The sequence below is a fragment of the Drosophila kikkawai genome, chromosome X (assembly GCF_030179895.1).
Source record: "Drosophila kikkawai strain 14028-0561.14 chromosome X, DkikHiC1v2, whole genome shotgun sequence".
Lineage (NCBI taxonomy): Eukaryota > Metazoa > Arthropoda > Insecta > Diptera > Drosophilidae > Drosophila > Drosophila kikkawai.
Genome location: NC_091733.1, coordinates 29,552,738 through 29,569,012, shown reverse-complemented (window position 1 = coordinate 29,569,012; position 16,275 = coordinate 29,552,738). Strand labels below are relative to the sequence as shown.

At 38.5% G+C, this 16,275-nt stretch overlaps 5 protein-coding genes across 5 annotated transcripts; 3 read left to right on the top strand and 2 right to left on the bottom strand.

Annotated features, from left to right (window-relative positions):
* Nucleotides 1–1,752: 1,752 nt before the first annotated feature.
* On the top strand, nucleotides 1,753–2,588 carry LOC108075975 (uncharacterized). Its single transcript, XM_017168627.2, has 2 exons — nucleotides 1,753–2,121; nucleotides 2,248–2,588. Exons 1-2 carry the CDS (start codon nucleotides 1,764–1,766, stop codon nucleotides 2,586–2,588), a joined length of 699 nt encoding a protein of 232 aa, XP_017024116.1. The 5' UTR covers nucleotides 1,753–1,763.
* Nucleotides 2,589–3,511: 923 nt separating this feature from the next.
* On the bottom strand, nucleotides 3,512–4,490 carry LOC108076030 (tol-Pal system protein TolA-like). The gene has a single exon (XM_017168689.3). The coding sequence runs from the start codon at nucleotides 4,445–4,447 to the stop codon at nucleotides 3,632–3,634; it is 816 nt and encodes a 271-aa protein (XP_017024178.1). The 5' UTR covers nucleotides 4,448–4,490; the 3' UTR covers nucleotides 3,512–3,631.
* A 163-nt stretch (nucleotides 4,491–4,653) lies between these two features.
* On the top strand, nucleotides 4,654–5,872 carry LOC108075976 (uncharacterized). The gene has a single exon (XM_041775085.2). It carries the CDS (start codon nucleotides 4,733–4,735, stop codon nucleotides 5,810–5,812), a length of 1,080 nt encoding a protein of 359 aa, XP_041631019.1. The 5' UTR covers nucleotides 4,654–4,732; the 3' UTR covers nucleotides 5,813–5,872.
* A 1,579-nt stretch (nucleotides 5,873–7,451) lies between these two features.
* On the top strand, nucleotides 7,452–9,299 carry LOC108076017 (secreted protein C). The gene has a single exon (XM_017168673.3). It carries the CDS (start codon nucleotides 7,624–7,626, stop codon nucleotides 9,217–9,219), a length of 1,596 nt encoding a protein of 531 aa, XP_017024162.1. The 5' UTR covers nucleotides 7,452–7,623; the 3' UTR covers nucleotides 9,220–9,299.
* Nucleotides 9,300–14,785: 5,486 nt separating this feature from the next.
* LOC108076010 (zinc finger protein 322) lies at nucleotides 14,786–16,126 on the bottom strand. The gene is made up of 2 exons (XM_017168666.3): nucleotides 15,820–16,126; nucleotides 14,786–15,738 (listed from the first exon to the last, which is right to left on the bottom strand). Exons 1-2 carry the CDS (start codon nucleotides 16,061–16,063, stop codon nucleotides 14,927–14,929), a joined length of 1,056 nt encoding a protein of 351 aa, XP_017024155.1. The 5' UTR covers nucleotides 16,064–16,126; the 3' UTR covers nucleotides 14,786–14,926.
* Between the last annotated feature and the right edge of the window lie 149 nt (nucleotides 16,127–16,275).

The following is a 16,275-nucleotide window of genomic DNA, read 5'->3' as shown; positions in this document are numbered from 1 at the left end:
TTCAGTAGAGTTCCATTTGGAGTTTCACTGGAGTTTCATTGGAGTTTCATTGGAGTTTCATTGGAGTTTCATTGGAGTTTCCTTGGAGTTTCATTGGAGTTTCTTTGGAGTTTCATTGGAGTTTCATTGGAGTTTCATTCAAGTTCCATTTGAGTTCCATTCAAGTTCCTTTTGGAGTGAAGGTAAAACAAATAAGCAAACCATTCAAGAAGCATTAAAAAATATTACAAAAACAAAATAAAAAACAATAGCAACTCCCACACGATAATATGCATTTGGCATCTGGCCAGAGGGCTTGTTGCAACTTTCATTGCAGCTGCCAAGCGACAGCAGGAAGCCCATGGCTAAAAACAAAAATAAATATTGCATTTGGCAGGCCGACTTTTTGGCACCATTATCCGTCATGTTCATGGCTCCGTTTTTTGCGATCAAGTCGCGAGTCATCGGAATTGAAATGTTGCCCTGCCGCTGATCAAGCCCAACGCCTTGACGCCAAAGCTGTCCATTTTGTCTGAGGGCAGCTGTTTTGTGTGCCTGATTGGTGGCTGCTGCTACTGCCACTTTCATTTTTTTGGCACGGAAGTCTCTCTCTCTCTTAGCCGGGCCCTGTAATATCTGATTTTGATGATTGTGGTGCCTGCATTTAAATCGTAAGTTTTTAAGGTCTATGCAAAGCAATTTAACGGGCAAATATTTGAGCATTATTTTAGCCTAGGCTTTAATTAAGTTTTTAACATTAAATTGATATAGTTAAGTTAATGATATATATACTTGAGGCCTATTTGTTTTAGTTAAATTGGTTTGGTTTTGTTTTTTCAGCGATTGGATTTCCTGGTTAATTTTATTTGGAGATTTGTTATAGAGAGTATAAGTTTAATTTAAAATATTTTATATACTTAGTTTGATATATTAAAATGGAAAATATTAAACAACAAAACATTAACAAGTAGTATTTATTTTAGAAAAATATTCTTTAATTTATATGTATTTTTTATAGATTTTAAAAGATATTTAAAAAATTATTGAAAAGTAATACAGCTTGATTTTTATAAGCTCTTTATAATATTAAAGAATATTTTTAATAATATTTTTAATAATATTTTGTAATAGTATTTTTAATTATTTTTTTAATAATATATTTATTAATATTTTAAATAATATTTTTAATAATATTTGTAATATTTTTAATAATATAATAAAATGCCTAATCTCCCAGGGAAAACTGGCTTACCCTCTCGCCTTGGTTCGGACAGGTAGGTAGTCTGGGAATTTCCTCAAGTGGAAAATGTTGCGTTCGAAGGGCGAGAGTTGGGTGATGATGATGGAGACACACTCCCCCCCACTCTTGTGGCTACAACTTCGGCTCGGTTACATGGATTGTTGAACGCTTTAAAAGGCACACGACTTTGCCGACATTGCAACATCGAAAAAAATCATTTAATCACCAAATAAAAATAAAAGAAAATTAAATACATAATTTCAATTATACCAAAAAATATATATAAATATTTTTATAATAATTTAAAAGCTACATTTTCGATTTTAAATTGAATAAAATATCAGGGAAAACTGGATTTAAAAGTATAGTCAAAGCAGAGGAAGCTCCGATTGCGCAACCAAGAGAAAGACTCTGTTGGAGGAAGTTGGCCATATCAGTTACAGCGGAACCAGGGATATCGGATGACACCGTTGGACTTGATATATATGGTGATGGTGTCGAGGCCAATGGCAGCACTTGCCGGAGAGCATCCATCTGGAGCAGCATGTTCGGCCTTATGCAATTTAGATATTATGTCCTCATCCTGGTCAGTGGCTTGACAACGATGAAGGCCCAGCAGCAGCAGCATCCAGGGATTAGCTATCACAACTCCTGGCTATACTCGATGCCCTGGCGACCCCTGATCCTGCCCACAGTGGCCAGGTTGCCCAGCTTGCCGGGGGCTTCACAACTTAGTCCGGGATATACGGGACCGCAAACCTTTCCGCCGGTGGCACAGGATCAACAGCAGCAGCAGCAGAATCCTTATGAGCAACAGCAGCAACATCAGAATCCCTACCAGCAGCAGCAACAGAATCCTTATGAGCAGCAACAGCAACAGAATCCCTACCAGCAACAGCAGCAGCAACAGAATCCTTACCAGCAACAGCAGCAGCAACAGAATCTCCTCCAGCAACAGCAGCAGCCGCAGCAGAGTTCCTTCCAGCAACAGCAACAGAATCCCTTCCTGCAGCAGCAACAATATCCTTCCCAGCAATATCAGCAGCCGCCTGTCCTGTTGGGCTTATTCACCCCGCAATTACAGGTCCATCCTTTGGCGGCACCTCCTCCCCAAACTGGACACTTTAGCCTGCCCTTTCGACCCTCACCCTTTGCTGGCTACACGGATGAGGAGGAGGAGAACCAGGTGGTGCCGCCGGCTCAGGGAAATCAACAGCAGCATCAGCAACAGCAACAGCTGGAGGAGCCACCTTTCCATGCTCATCCCTACAAGCCAGTCGCGGAGGGATCAGAGCTCTCCAGGGGAGCAGCAGGAGGAGGTTATGTCTATTTATCGCCCAGTAATTTGTACAATCTAGTGAGAAGTTAAGACTTGAAATATAATATTATATTGTATTTTATTATATTATTATTATACTTAATTATATTATTATAATATTTTGTTATATTATTATTATTTTATATATTTTATTACTAATTTAATATTATTTTATTATTATTTTACATTCTTTTATTATATTATTATTATTATGTTATTTTTATTTTTTTATTTTATTTTAATATTATATTATATACTTTTTTTATATATTATAAATATTAAATATTAAATTAAAATGTAAAAATACTTTTTTTTTCGATTAACAACAATTTCTTGATGTGTAATATTGTTTTCTGTTACTTAAATATACGTTTTTTACCTTACAAAAAATCTATTTATAAATAAAGCAAAATTTTTTATTAAAAAAACACATTTAATATTCAAATTCTTGATATTTTCTGATCTTTATTATGTCCAATTGGAAAGGTCTTCCCATACACACACACACACACACACCCATACGCTCATGCACATAACACCGCTCTCTGGGGGTCTGGGAGCAGGTTCAAGTCCCAGTCCCAGCTCAGATTCCCTGAGACCATGTAACAACGACCATGATAATGATGTTAATCATGATGATGATGACTCGCCCACTCGGCACAGGGCGGCGCTTAGCGGCATTTTTGTTTTTGAAGGCCAACTTTTACCATGGGCGGATCGTGGATCGGATCTCCATCTCTGGCAATTTTCAGCCACTTTCAAATGCCTCAATTACGGGCGTCGCGTCTGTGAGTCTCGCACAAGTCGCAAATCGGTGAAATTATAACTCGATCGACATGCCAGGTGTGACCTTGGCCAACAAAATTGCGCAACTAAGGTGGTCTGAGTCTGAGTTTCAGTCTAGAGCGGCAATTGTCTGGTTATTACATCAACTTCCAAGAGCTTCATGGTGGCAGAAAATAAAAAATATTACATACATTTCATGAAGAGCTTGCTGCCTTCTTTAATTGAAACTTTAATTTGAAACAAACACATAAAATATATATGTATATATATAGAACGATTGAAGGGGAAAGCCTTTTGCTCCCCCCTCTTTAACGCCACACATCCTCCTCGTACATCCAGGAATCGCGACGTGAACGCTGTGCCTTCTGCTTGGCCTCGACTGCTGCGCAGGAGGCCTTATATGCCGCCGCCTTGGTGGCCTCCAGATCCTTGGTGGCCTCGGCCAAACGATTATTGATAAGTTCCACCCGCTGCTTGGCTGCATTCAAAATGGCCGCCTTCTCCACCACCTCCTGCTGTGCTCCCTTGGCCACAGTCTGATCATTGGCCAAATGATTAGTGGCCACTTCGATGACTTTCCTGGTGAAAGCCAACTGCTTTTCGGCCTTTTCCATGATACTTTTCATAAGCTCAGCATTGTCACCGAATTTCGGTACAGCTGCCTGGATGGATGCCAAAGCTGTTTCCGCATCTACCAGCTCCAAACGCAACTGATCCAGGACCTGCTGTTTGCCAGCCAAAGCTGCCTCTGCGGCCTTGGCCGATTGCTGTGCCTTGTAGGCCAATTCGGCTCTCACCTGATGTGATGCCGCTTCGGCGGCACCCATTTGAGCATCATTAGCAGCCTTGGCATCCAAAGCGGCCTTTTGGGCAATGCCATAGGCTATTTTCTTGGGATCACTGCCGGCACTGCCCAAAGCGCTGCCGCAATCGGACTTGTTGGATTCACCACAGGTAACTCCATCACTTCTACCATAACGCGATCTCAGTCCACCAGCATCTTCGTTATAATTGGGATTATAGTTACGTTCATACGGTTCGATGAAATAATAATTATAACTTTCCAAACTGGGCATAAGGCCGAGTAGGAACAAAATTAGGAAATATATTTTTGACTTGAACATCTTCGAAAGGAATACGGCGAGAGACTGACTGAGACTGAGCTCTAACAGTACTAACCACTTTGACATTTTACCCAAACTAGGCACCAGCCCTACTTTGATCTAAACAAAATAAGTAGAAAACTTATTTTAGCCTCATTTAAAATGTTTTCTATCAAGTAATCCTTGACCTGAACTTGTCATTGAGCACATCAAGATCTAAAGCCAGTTTTCTCAGTCGATTTTATATCCCCCTGTTGGCTACGAAACCTAAAACTATAAGCTTTCATTTTAAATAAAAAAAAGAAAATGAATTTCCTTTATCTGGTTTTGATAACTGCCCTTTTGGCCACCAGCGATGGCCAATACTATCGCCGTAATAGGCCCCGCCGGCGCATGCAGTCCTTTGATGTGGCCAACAATGGTGAAGGCGACGGAGACGAAAGTAATGGCGAAGGAAACTCTAATGGAAATGGTCATGAAATTTGCAATAAAAATGGCAACGGCAATGGTGATGGTTGTGGTAAAGGATCCGGCGAAGGCGAAGGCGAAGCCAGAAGCGGTTGTGGCAGAGACAAGAACCGTGGTGGTGGTGGTGGTGGTGGTGTTGGCTCTGGAGCCTGCGGCAAAGAAAATCCCGATCGCGTTGGTGGTTCCCCTGGAGGCTGTGGCCGTAACGAAGGCAACTCCAATCCTTGGTCCCAGATTGAGCGTTCCAATAAGCTGCAGGGTAATCCTGAAAATGCCAAACAACACAGCTCTGGCATTGCCATTCAAGCAGCCAAGGAAGCCAAAAAGGCCAATGATGATATGGCACCTGCGGTAAAAGCAGCCGCCGATAAAATCAAATGTGAATATGCTGACAAAGCCACGGCTGCTGCCAATGCCGCCGATGCGGTGCTCTTTGGCAAGGGTCAACTCCTCGAACAGCTCGAGGCTGAGGTTTGTAATGCCCGGGCTTTGTTGGCACCGGAAGTCCAGAAGTTAACCACCTACGAGGAGAACGATCAGTTGGCCAACAAGGCTCTCAGTCAGTCAAAACGGCAGCTCAAGACCCTAAGCGATGCTCTAAAAACAGCTAAAGAAAAACTAAACACCATGGAGCAGGTCCTGGAGGTATGGGAAAAATCTGTGATGAGTGGTTGCATTGTAATGGAGGCTGCCCAGAAAAGAGTCAATAAGTTAATGACTATACTCAACGAGGTGTTACAGGATCGCGAGAAGACCAAGAAGGCAGCCGAAATTGCAGCTAGAGCAGCACAGGAAGCCCAAAACCGGGTTCAGCAGATGGATAATAAGAGTGAGGGCACACCATGTCCTGACAGCGAAGAGTCCCCCGGACGCCAACGCCGTGCCTGGCAGTACTACAATCGAATGTTTGGGACATAGAAAGCCGTAAAACGTCTCTGGAGAGACTATTTATAATTTATATATATTTTTTAGAAGCGATTTTTTGTGCAGCTACATTGTTCTCTACAAACTTTTCAAACTTTAACTTTACAAAATTAAATTTTAAATAGTTCGAGCAGAAAAGCAGATCTATTTACTGTTGTTTTGGGTTTAATAGAATTTTGGGAATAATATTAGGTCTAAAGAATCGGTGGTTTATAAAGAATCCAGTTGTATCTTCTGTGAGCTCACATAAATAAATCATACAAGTTTGTATACCAAAATGAGTAACTCTAGCTCCTATGATTTCAGAGATCCCTCAAGTTTTAAGTGTTAATATTGTATTATGGATCTCTTAAAACTTTTAATATCAGAAATAAATTATAATAAAATATGTAAGCTTACAAATGTGTATACCAAAATTGGTAACTCTAGCTTCAGTAATTTCAGAGATCCATCGTCTTTCTATGGGAATTTAAGAACCCCATGTGGGGCAAGCCGTTATCAGAACTCTGATGACGTATGAGAGATTGCTAAAAGAAAGGTGGAAGAAGAGAAAAAAGAAGGGTACTTGGCAGCTCCTTCTTCTTGGTTGCAAAACTCAGACCCAGCCTAGGGTTAACCCTGACCCCAAGGCAAAAGAAGGGGTTAAATGGCAGAAAAAAAAGAGCTATTGCCAAATCAACGAGCAGAGCAAAAACCCAAATTAAAATCCCCCAAAACAAATCTCTTTTCGAATTACAACAATTTGCGCAGCTGAGAAAATAGCAACAATTACAAAGCAGCGCAAAGAAGGAACAAGAGGAAAAGGTGAGGAAGCGAAAGAAGAGGTGAAAAAGCAAGGGAGAGGGGGGGGGGCACAACGAGTGCTGCTCTGAATTAAATGCAATTTACGCATAAGCCCACATGACTTGTGCGAAGAACGGGCATAAAGGGAGAGCAAACAAAAGGCAACAACACAAAACACAGACTGGGGGATAGGGGGAGGGCGAAGGGGGCGTGGTTGGGCCGACATGTGATATGCAAAAGTGTCACTTGAACTTGAGGCGGCGGCACTGTCAAAAGTTGGCAAACATTTGCACAGTGGAAAGAAATCATTAAAACTATGGTGAAATTTTTGTTATTAATTTTGGAGAGTTCTTTAAATTTGATAACTTTTTGACAATTTTAACAAATGCAACCCCATTTAAAATTTGGAATAATAATTGTTTAAATTTAAAAAAACCCTGCAAGATCATAAATATAATTCCATCTACCTTACAATTTGCTCCACTGTCTTCAAACGAGAGTGAGAGTGAAAGAGTAAAAGGCTGCGCGGCTGCGCTGTTGTCGCTGGCAGAGACACACAAAGCGGCGAAAACCAAAAACCGTGGCCCCCCTCTCTCTCTCACTCTCTCTCTCTGTAGGTGGGTGACAGGTGTGCGTGAGAGAGTGAGCGTGATACGCCGGCGTCGCTGCTGGGGCAAAGGCAGAGGCCTCCACTGGGTTGATTTTGTTTTACATTTTTGTTTCATTTTTTTCTGTCTTTATTTTTTTTTTTTTTCTTCTTTTTTTTTTTGTAAAGTTTTCGAGTGGAGTTTGGTAGTTTGGGGAGTTATGGAAAATGTATAAAAGGGTTAACACCGTCGGAGGTCGTCAACACTGCGTCGACGGCTGCGAAACGAGGCGCGTCGCTTAGCTATTTTTCCATAAAAAAAAAACAAATACGAACAACTAACGAGGATATTCTTTACATATTTCTTTGCTCATTTTTTTTTTACGTGTACTTTCTGACTGTGCTTGTGTGTGTGTGTGCCAGATCTGTGTGGAGCATGAGATTTTTTGGAGTACCGTTAGCCCTGGCTCTGCTGAGCCTTGGCTTGGCCTCAGAAGTTGCTTCTTCTGGCTCTTCTGCTGCTGCTTCTCCCTCTGCTGCTCCCGCTTCTTCTTCTCCACCCGCTGCCTCCTCTTCACCTTCTTCTTCCTCTGGCAAACCCAAGAGAGATGCAGGATTGAGCTTCTCTAGCTACCATGGACCCTCCCACAAGTACTTGCCACCCGCCTATGAAGGTCACCAGCTGAGCTACCATGGAGGAGGAGGCGGTGGCTATCACAGCTATACCACGGACTTTGGACACTTGGAGAGCGAAAGCGGAAATGGTGGCCATCATTATGGTCATCATGGCTACGGCTATGGCTTGGCTTCCCCAGCTGGTCATGGCAGGCCCCATCACCACCAGCACTATGTCCCAAGTCCCAAGATCGAGACATACATAGTGCAGACGACGAGCAGTGGTTCTGGCTCCGGACATGGCTACCATGGTCATAGCGGAAGTCACATCGGAAGTCACAGTCTAAGTCATGGCCCAAGTCACGGCCTGAGTCACAGCTATAGTCATGGATCTTCGCATGGCTTGGGCTACAAGTATCCAGCTCCAGCGAGCAGTGCTGGTGGACCAGGCTCATCCGCCTATCTGAATCTCCTGGGCGGCGGCGGCGGCGGCGGCCACAAGACCAGCACTTATTTGGTGGCCTCGCCCGAGTTCTCTGGCGGATCCCTGCACAGGCCCAGCCACGGTTACAGCTCCCATGGACCCGCCCCCACTCACGGCTACAGTCACGGCTTTGGACACGGCTATGGACATCATCCGATCAGCACTAGCAGCAGTCATGGACCTGCCAGTCATGTGGATCATGGCTTGGAGCATGCCCTAGAGCATGGACTGAGTCAGGCCTTGGGACTGGGACTGGGACACTCCTCAGGCGGCGGAGGAGGTGCAGGAGGAGGCCATGGTGGCCCAGTGTTTGCCCAGCATCCGCTGCCCCAGCCGGCAGAGGAGCACTCTGGCTACACCTACGATGCCCCCGCCACACCCTTTGGCAAGGGCACACCTCTGAGCAGCTATGGCGTACCACTGATACCCGGCTATGATCATCATCAGCAGGAGTCGCTCCAAGAGCAGGTCCTAGAGCAGGAGCACAAGCTGGAAAGGGAACCAGAGCGTGAGACGCCCATCTATGCGCTGGGTCACAAGGGACTGGGACATTTTAGCTACACGGCCAGCAAGCCGCAGGCTCTGCATACGGATGTCCTGGGCGCTGGCAATGGCGGCGTCACCCATTCGGAACTGGAGCTATCGAAGGCACCCTTCAAGCCCAGCGCCTTTCTGGGTGCCAAGCATGAGAGTAGTGGCTCCTCCGGTCCGGTGACGAACTCTATTTCCGGTTATGATTATGCCACGCCCACATCGCCATACCTGCAGGCTCCCTCGTCGCCGGGCTATGACTACCAGGCGCCGGCGCAGCTATATGGTCCACCTGGACACTCTGGAGACTCGGCCACGCCCATATTTGAGCCAGAGGCCACGTATCTGCCGCCAGCCAGCAGCTATGGCCCACCGGCCACGTCCTCGCATGGCTATCATTAAATTATTGAATTAGTTTTTTAAGCTCGACAAACCTCTGTAATTCTGTACTTTTTTCCGAAGTATCTATATATTTTTTTTAATTTTAGGCAAGATTGAACAATAAATGATATATAAATTATATAAAAAATATAAAAAATAGGGTGTAAAAGGGTTAAAAGAGAGAGAGAGAGAGAGTGAAGGATATTTTTTCAGACTAAAGAAGCTGCGAATATCAAATAATAAAATATAAAAATATATATATAAATATAAAAAATATATATAAAAATATAAAAAAATATAAATATATAAAAAAAAGATATATCTATATAAAATAATATTTAAAAATATTAAAAAAAATATTAATATATATAAAATAATATTTAAATATATAACATAAATATATAAATAAAAAAAAATATATAAATTTATAAAAAAAATATAAAAATATATTTAAAAAAATATAAATATATAAAAAATATATATAAATATATAAAAAAAATTTTTTTAAATGTTGAAAAAATTTATAAAAATGTAGAAAATATATAATTTAAAAAATATATATATACACATTTTTAAAAACATATATAAATGTAAAAATTATATAAAATTAAATTAGAAAATATATTAAAAAATATGTAAATATATAAAAGAAATATAAAAATATATAAAAAGTAAAAAGAAAAATATATAAAAAGTAAAATATATAAAAAAACAACACCAAAAACCTTTCCAAACCTTTTGTTTTTCAAAAATTAAACCAAAACTTTCTCATCTACTCATTTATTTTCTCTGCCACTGGACATATTCCAGATTTTTGGAAATTCCCAACACGTAGCTTGATTTTGCCAGTTTTCTCTCTCTCTCTGATTTTTGTGATTACACACGGATATATGTTCGATTTTGGAAATTTCGCTTGAAATTTGTGATTCGCATTTGATGCGAGAAACTATATCAAAAGTAAGTGAACTAGGGAATGGCAGTGGGAGTGGTGGAACCTACGCCGCCGGCATGGTAATTGATCAAAACAGCAAGTGAATCAAACGATCAAGCGAAATCCGGTTGGATTAAGGCTTTAACCAGATCTGGGGAGGGGAGGGGTTGGGTTATTAAAGGAGATTGATAATCAGGAAAATAAGAAAAATTGCATAATAAAGAGGAGTTTTTGTTTTATAATTTGTAGGATTATTAGTTTGTGGGTTAATTGATTTAAAAAGGTTAATTAAACTTGATAAGATACTATATAGGATCGTTATAATGTAGAATAATTAGCTTAGAAAACCCTTAAAGATAATTATAGATATCATTTTATGGTATAATAATTCATAGGATCGTTCATTTTAAGATAATTGGTTTAGAAAGTTTAATTTAATTTGATATAATCTTAATAAGGAACCCTAAAAAACCCTAGAAGATAGTTATAGGATTATAATATCATACAAAAATGAGCTAAAAAAAATCGCAGAAGATCATCATAGGAATCACATTAGCTTCTAGTTTGAATAGAAATAAAACTCTCACTTCAAAGTCTTAAGCTTAAGAAAAGTGTGTGTGTGAAGAACCCTCATTAGTATGCTCCCCCAAACATCGACTCATTGAACCAGAAACCCAATAATAAAACCCACTGAATATCAGGCAAAAATGCCACCTTAAACAACCAATCTGCATAGCCTCCATCATCATCTTTCATGCCATTCCAATTGCACCATTCACTGGTCACCGGTCACCGGATTTGATGATGGATGGTCAACGCACTCACCATCGTCATCATCATCATCTCCCTCTGCCACCATATTAATCATCACGCCAAACCCATCATCCCGAGTCCAATTCCAAAAAGCGGCCGCCCAACTTTATCCAATTCCCGTAGCCATTTCCATTTCCATTCCCCCAAATCCCATTCCAATCTCCGTTATGCAATCTCAACCAGTTTATTTGGGCATTTGATCCTTAAGTCGCTGACCTACATCAAAGAAAACAAGAGGCAGCGCAACGTAACGAAAGTGAAAGGATGGGACAGCTTGATAGGCTTCATCTCGGATGGGATTAAATTATATAGTATATATTTTATATATTTTTTATATATTTATTTTTCTCTCTCAGAGATCTGATCTGTAACTTGACCTAGGCCTTGACTCCCACGTTCGTTTGAATCTTTACATCCGTTGCGGAAGCGACCAGAATTCGCCCAGCGAGACGTGACCTAAAGCCCAGATGGGTGTATAGAAAAGAAATCTTATACACTGACTGGGTTTTCCACTAACCTTTGTCTTGTTTGTTGTATTTTATTATTATGGGAATTATTTATGCCTTTGTATAGGCACGAAATGTCTTGATATCATAAAAAAAAAAGCGAAATGAATAAGAGAAGCGAGACCTGGCACAACTAAAGATGCAAAGACAACGCCCTAACTGAGACCCAAGACTGAGTTATTTGGGTTCTATGATGGGTTTATGGATCTATAGATAAGTAGAGGTAGGTTAGATAGGTAAGAAAGGTTTTTATAAAGATAGATATTTTAATAGATATTTTTATAGATATTTTTAAAGATATTTTTTTCGATTTTTATAGATTTTTATAGATATAAAGTTCTTAAAGAAGGGCTTGATATTCTGCTTTACTTTTTGGTATATAGATTGGTAATACAAATATTATTTTAGATCTTGAAAAACAGGCCTCTGGTAATACAGTCTTTAGAGATCTTATAGGTAAGCTAAGATATCTTATGGTCTATGGTTTGTAATTCTCTTAGAATAGTTTTAGATTTTCAATAAATGTAAATAAATAACCGCATACCAAAACCCCAGTCTCTGGTAATCAAGGTTCCCGAGTTATTAAAAATCATATTTATAGGTGCTATTATATCACCTTTAGAATTGTTTTAATTTACAAATACATTTAAATTTAATTCAATACAAAGAAAGATAACATAAATAAAGAATTGCATACCAAAACCCAAGTCTCTCTAGTCTCTGATAACTAAGATATCCCAAAAATCCAATCCACTTAACCCATCCCATTACACCCTGCTTGGGGTTTTGTTGGGTAAAATTCCAATCAGACTCTGAATACTACCGGACTTGAGGTAATCCCCCAACTATTTTGTTATTTGGGCAGGGTCAAAACATAGCTTACATAAGCTAAACCCGCCTAGGGGCAATCTTCTTTCTTTCTTGGAATCTTAACTGTGTCGACAAGTTCATTCAGGCACAACAATCGAAAGGCAAACAACAACAACAACAACAACGATAAATTAGATAATTTTCGTTTGCCATTTAACAAAGGTTTGAAATGTGACAGGTGGAACAATATACCCAAAAAAATATGAAAAAAGAGAGGAAAAAAAAAGGTTAAGGGGGGATTAGCTTATGACAGCTTTATGGCTGACCATTGGTTATCGATAAGTTTAAAGAGCGGGATCGATCAATGTGGGAATTATGTGCGAATTTTTTAAGCCAGAGAGGTTTACAGGGGCAGGGCTTAAAAATTTGCTCACACATTAACAGCGAAATGAGCCATAAAAAAGGTGTTAAATAATTTCATTTTAACGTTTTATTGTTGTTAAACCCCCCTCCGCCCCTTTGGTGTTTGTTATTTATGAGTTTAACGCCTGATTTTTTGTTAATTTTGAACCCACTCCAAGGGTTCCGGCGGAAAGGGGAGGCAGGTGAGACCACCACACATTTCATTTCATTTTACTTTACTTTTTTTTAGATTTTTTTTTTTAGTTTTTTTATTAAAGTGCAGCAGCAGCAGCGACATTCACTTTTCATTTGCCTTTTGCTTGTTTTCTTTTTTTTTTTTTTGCTTTTCATTCGCTGCTTCTGCTTCATGTTTTGCATGCGGTAATAATTGTTGCTATTTTTTATTTGTTGTTATTGTTTATTTTCATTCATTTATCGCATTTTAGTTAAATGAGCTTAGCGGTGGCGCTCGGTTGGAGATTATGAATGGGAAATCAATTGGAGAACTCGTTTGAAAATTAAATTTATATTTATTTTGATTTTGTATTTTATATATTTGTGTTTTAAAATTACAATATATTGAAAAGGGTTTAAGTTTTATTTTAAGAAAATTAATTTATTTATTTTTTAAAGATTTTTTTTGTAAGTATATTATTTATTTAATTTGCTAAAAAAATTGTCTCATTTATTAATTATATACGGACTTTTGGTTATATATATACAAAATATATTGCTAAAAAATTGTTATGTCAAAGAATGTACTTTATATTTTTATATAATTACATAATTTATTTTTTAAGGATTTTTTTTTTTAATATTTTATTTATTGCATTTGCCAGAAAACTGTCATGCCAAACAATGTACTTTAATTATTTATTTATTTATTTAAATAATTTATTGTTTAAGGATATTTTGTTTATTGTCTTTGCTAGAAAACAATGTATTTTATATTTTTATATATTTAATTTATTTATTTAACTATTTTATTAATTTATTTATATTTTAAGGATATTTTTTTAATATTTTATTTATTTATTTAATTAATTTATTAATTTATTTAAATTTCAAGGATTTTTTTTTTATATTCTAGTAATTGAATTTGCCAGAAAATTACCATGGCGCCCACGGGTTTATTAAAATTTTTTTTATACCCTTGCAGGGTATTATAATTTCAGTCAGAAATTTGCAACGCAGTGAAGGAGACCTTTCCGACCCTATAAAGTATATATATTCTTGATCAGCATCAACAGGGGAATCTTTCTAGATATGTCAGGAAGAAATAGATTTTTTTGCCATTTTTGCGAAATTTGATAAGGGGGTACATCATTAAAATTTTTGATTTTGATAAAAAATTGAATTTTCAAAATTTTTAAATGAAGTACGCAGATTTATTAACTGTAAAAAATCTTGCACAGAACAGTTTCCCGATTTAAAATTAATGTTCTTTTGGCCGAGTTATGATATTTTTAATTTAAAAAAAAATCAAGAAGTTTTTTAATATACAAAATCAGATTTTATAATACAAAATAATATTTTTCTAAGTGAAGGAATCATTTCCGACCCCATAAACCATATATATTCTAGATCAGCATTGAAAGGAGAATCGTTTAAGCCATGTTTGGAGGAAATCAAATTTTGAGCCATTTTTTTAAAATTTGATAAGTTACATCATTAAAATTCTCAAAAATTGACCAAAATTTATTTTTCCAACTAAGTATGCAGATTTGTTAACCTCATAAAAACTAACACAAAACTGCTTTCCGAATCGAAATTAATGCATTTTTGGCTTAGTTATGATATATTTTAATTATTACCTGCAAGGGTATACAAACTTTGGCTGGCCAAAGTTAGCTTTATTTCTTGTTTTTTTTTTTAATTTTAATAAAGATAAAATATATTGTTTTAATCTTTAAAAATATTTAATAAAAATAAAAAGGGGCTTTAATTTTAAAAATTATTTTTTTTATAAAAATAAAAGTATATATTTTTTTTAGATTTTCTTAAATTAAATAAATGAACTCATTTTATGCAGAATTCAGATTTTTCTTAATCTTAAAAAATATTCAATAAGAATAGAAGGTTTTGATTTAGTTTTATTTTTTTTTATTGGTAAAAAATATTCCATAATTTCATTTAGATTTACATTTTTTAACTGAATAATTCAAATTCAAGAGCTTTTTTTCATTTCAGAATCCTTATCTTAATCGTTTTCATTTTAAAATCACAGAACTAGTCTTCATTCTCTTTATATTATCTTAAATTTGTATCAAATAAACTCTTCCAGGAGCTCCTCCTCCTCCTCCTTCAACTCCTTTAAGTCTTCTTCACCGGGAAAACTCCCATTTCCCAATAGATCCACCTTCTCTCCCTCTGTTTGAACCTCTTTCCCTTTGGATTTTTGTGAAAAAGCCGCACTAAATTGTGGTTTCTGTCGCACTATCTTCTCATTCACATGACCACTGGCTGCACTGTGACGAATCAACTGCTGGCGACGCATATAGTCTGCCCCACAGACACAGCAGACATAGGCCTTGCACAGGCTGTGGACGAATAGATGGACATCCCGGTTCTCCTGGCGTCCAAAGAGCTTCTTGCAAATGTGACAACTAAACGACTTGACTGAGTTATGCGAGGCCAGATGCTTCTTGTAGTTCACCGGATGACTGAATGTGGCCTGACACTGGCTGCACACCAAATCCCTCTCCTGCCGGTGCACCGTCTTCACATGCTGATCCCGTTCCCGACGCTGCTGATAGCGTCGATGGCAACCCACCTCGGTGCATGGATACAGATACTCCTTGAGATGTGTGTCCCGGACATGGCGATCCCGATTGCAGCTCTGGACAAAGCGAGCCGGGCACTGGGGACACGGATAGTTCCTTTGATCCGTGTGGGAATTCATGTGATTCATCAGGGCATTGTTTCTATGGAAGAGCTTGCCGCAAATCTCGCAGGTAAGTACGGTGGGAGGTTTTCTCGCCGAAGTCTGACCATGATGTAGTTGTCGTCGATGGGCGGCGAGTTCCTTACGGCTGGAGAAGCTTTCTGGGCATCTAAGGCAGGCAAAGGATTGAAGGGCTAAGGATTAGAATTAAATAAAAATTAATTTAAAATTAAAATTAAATTATTTTAAAATTTTTTAATAATATTTAAACTCACCCTTTGGCCACTCTAGATTCCCCAGATTTCGCTCTTCAAACTCCTGTTCCTCCCGCTCCAAAGCCAATTCCTCATCGTACATCTCCTGCGACACATGACAGATCAGGTCTTCCATCTCCTCCTCTTGGTCAAGTCCATCCTCATCCTCATCCTCCGCCTTTTTGTTGGCATCTTCGACAACGAAGAGGGTCTGGAACCTGCTTACATCGTACATCATGGTTGTTGTTGCTTCCGGTGGATGCATTTGAATAATTTAAGCAGCTGCTAAAGAATTAATTAACTTATTTGTTTGTCGCAGTGTAACCAGAGTTCCGGTCGGCAAAAATACCAGAGATTTGCCGGAAACGGATTTTGGGGTAATTTGCGAGACATGGGCAGCACTGTTTAAGGGTATCGTTATCGGTTATGTTATCGATAAAAGGCGGAAAATTTTCAAATTATTACATTTATTTTTTA

Bases quoted from the DNA above. Each gene is read 5' to 3' on its own strand.
- LOC108076030 (XM_017168689.3), bottom strand. From the start codon at position 4,447: ATGTTCAAGTCAAAAATATATTTCCTAATTTTGTTCCTACTCGGCCTT.
- LOC108075976 (XM_041775085.2), top strand. From the start codon at position 4,733: ATGAATTTCCTTTATCTGGTTTTGATAACTGCCCTTTTGGCCACCAGC.
- LOC108075975 (XM_017168627.2), top strand. From the start codon at position 1,764: ATGTTCGGCCTTATGCAATTTAGATATTATGTCCTCATCCTGGTCAGT. The intron at 2,122-2,247 runs AGCAACAGAATC...AACAATATCCTT, and splicing joins TCCCTACCAGCAACAGCAGC to CCCAGCAATATCAGCAGCCG.
- LOC108076017 (XM_017168673.3), top strand. From the start codon at position 7,624: ATGAGATTTTTTGGAGTACCGTTAGCCCTGGCTCTGCTGAGCCTTGGC.
- LOC108076010 (XM_017168666.3), bottom strand. From the start codon at position 16,063: ATGCATCCACCGGAAGCAACAACAACCATGATGTACGATGTAAGCAGG. The intron at 15,739-15,819 runs GTGAGTTTAAAT...TCTAATCCTTAG, and splicing joins GAATCTAGAGTGGCCAAAGG to CCCTTCAATCCTTTGCCTGC.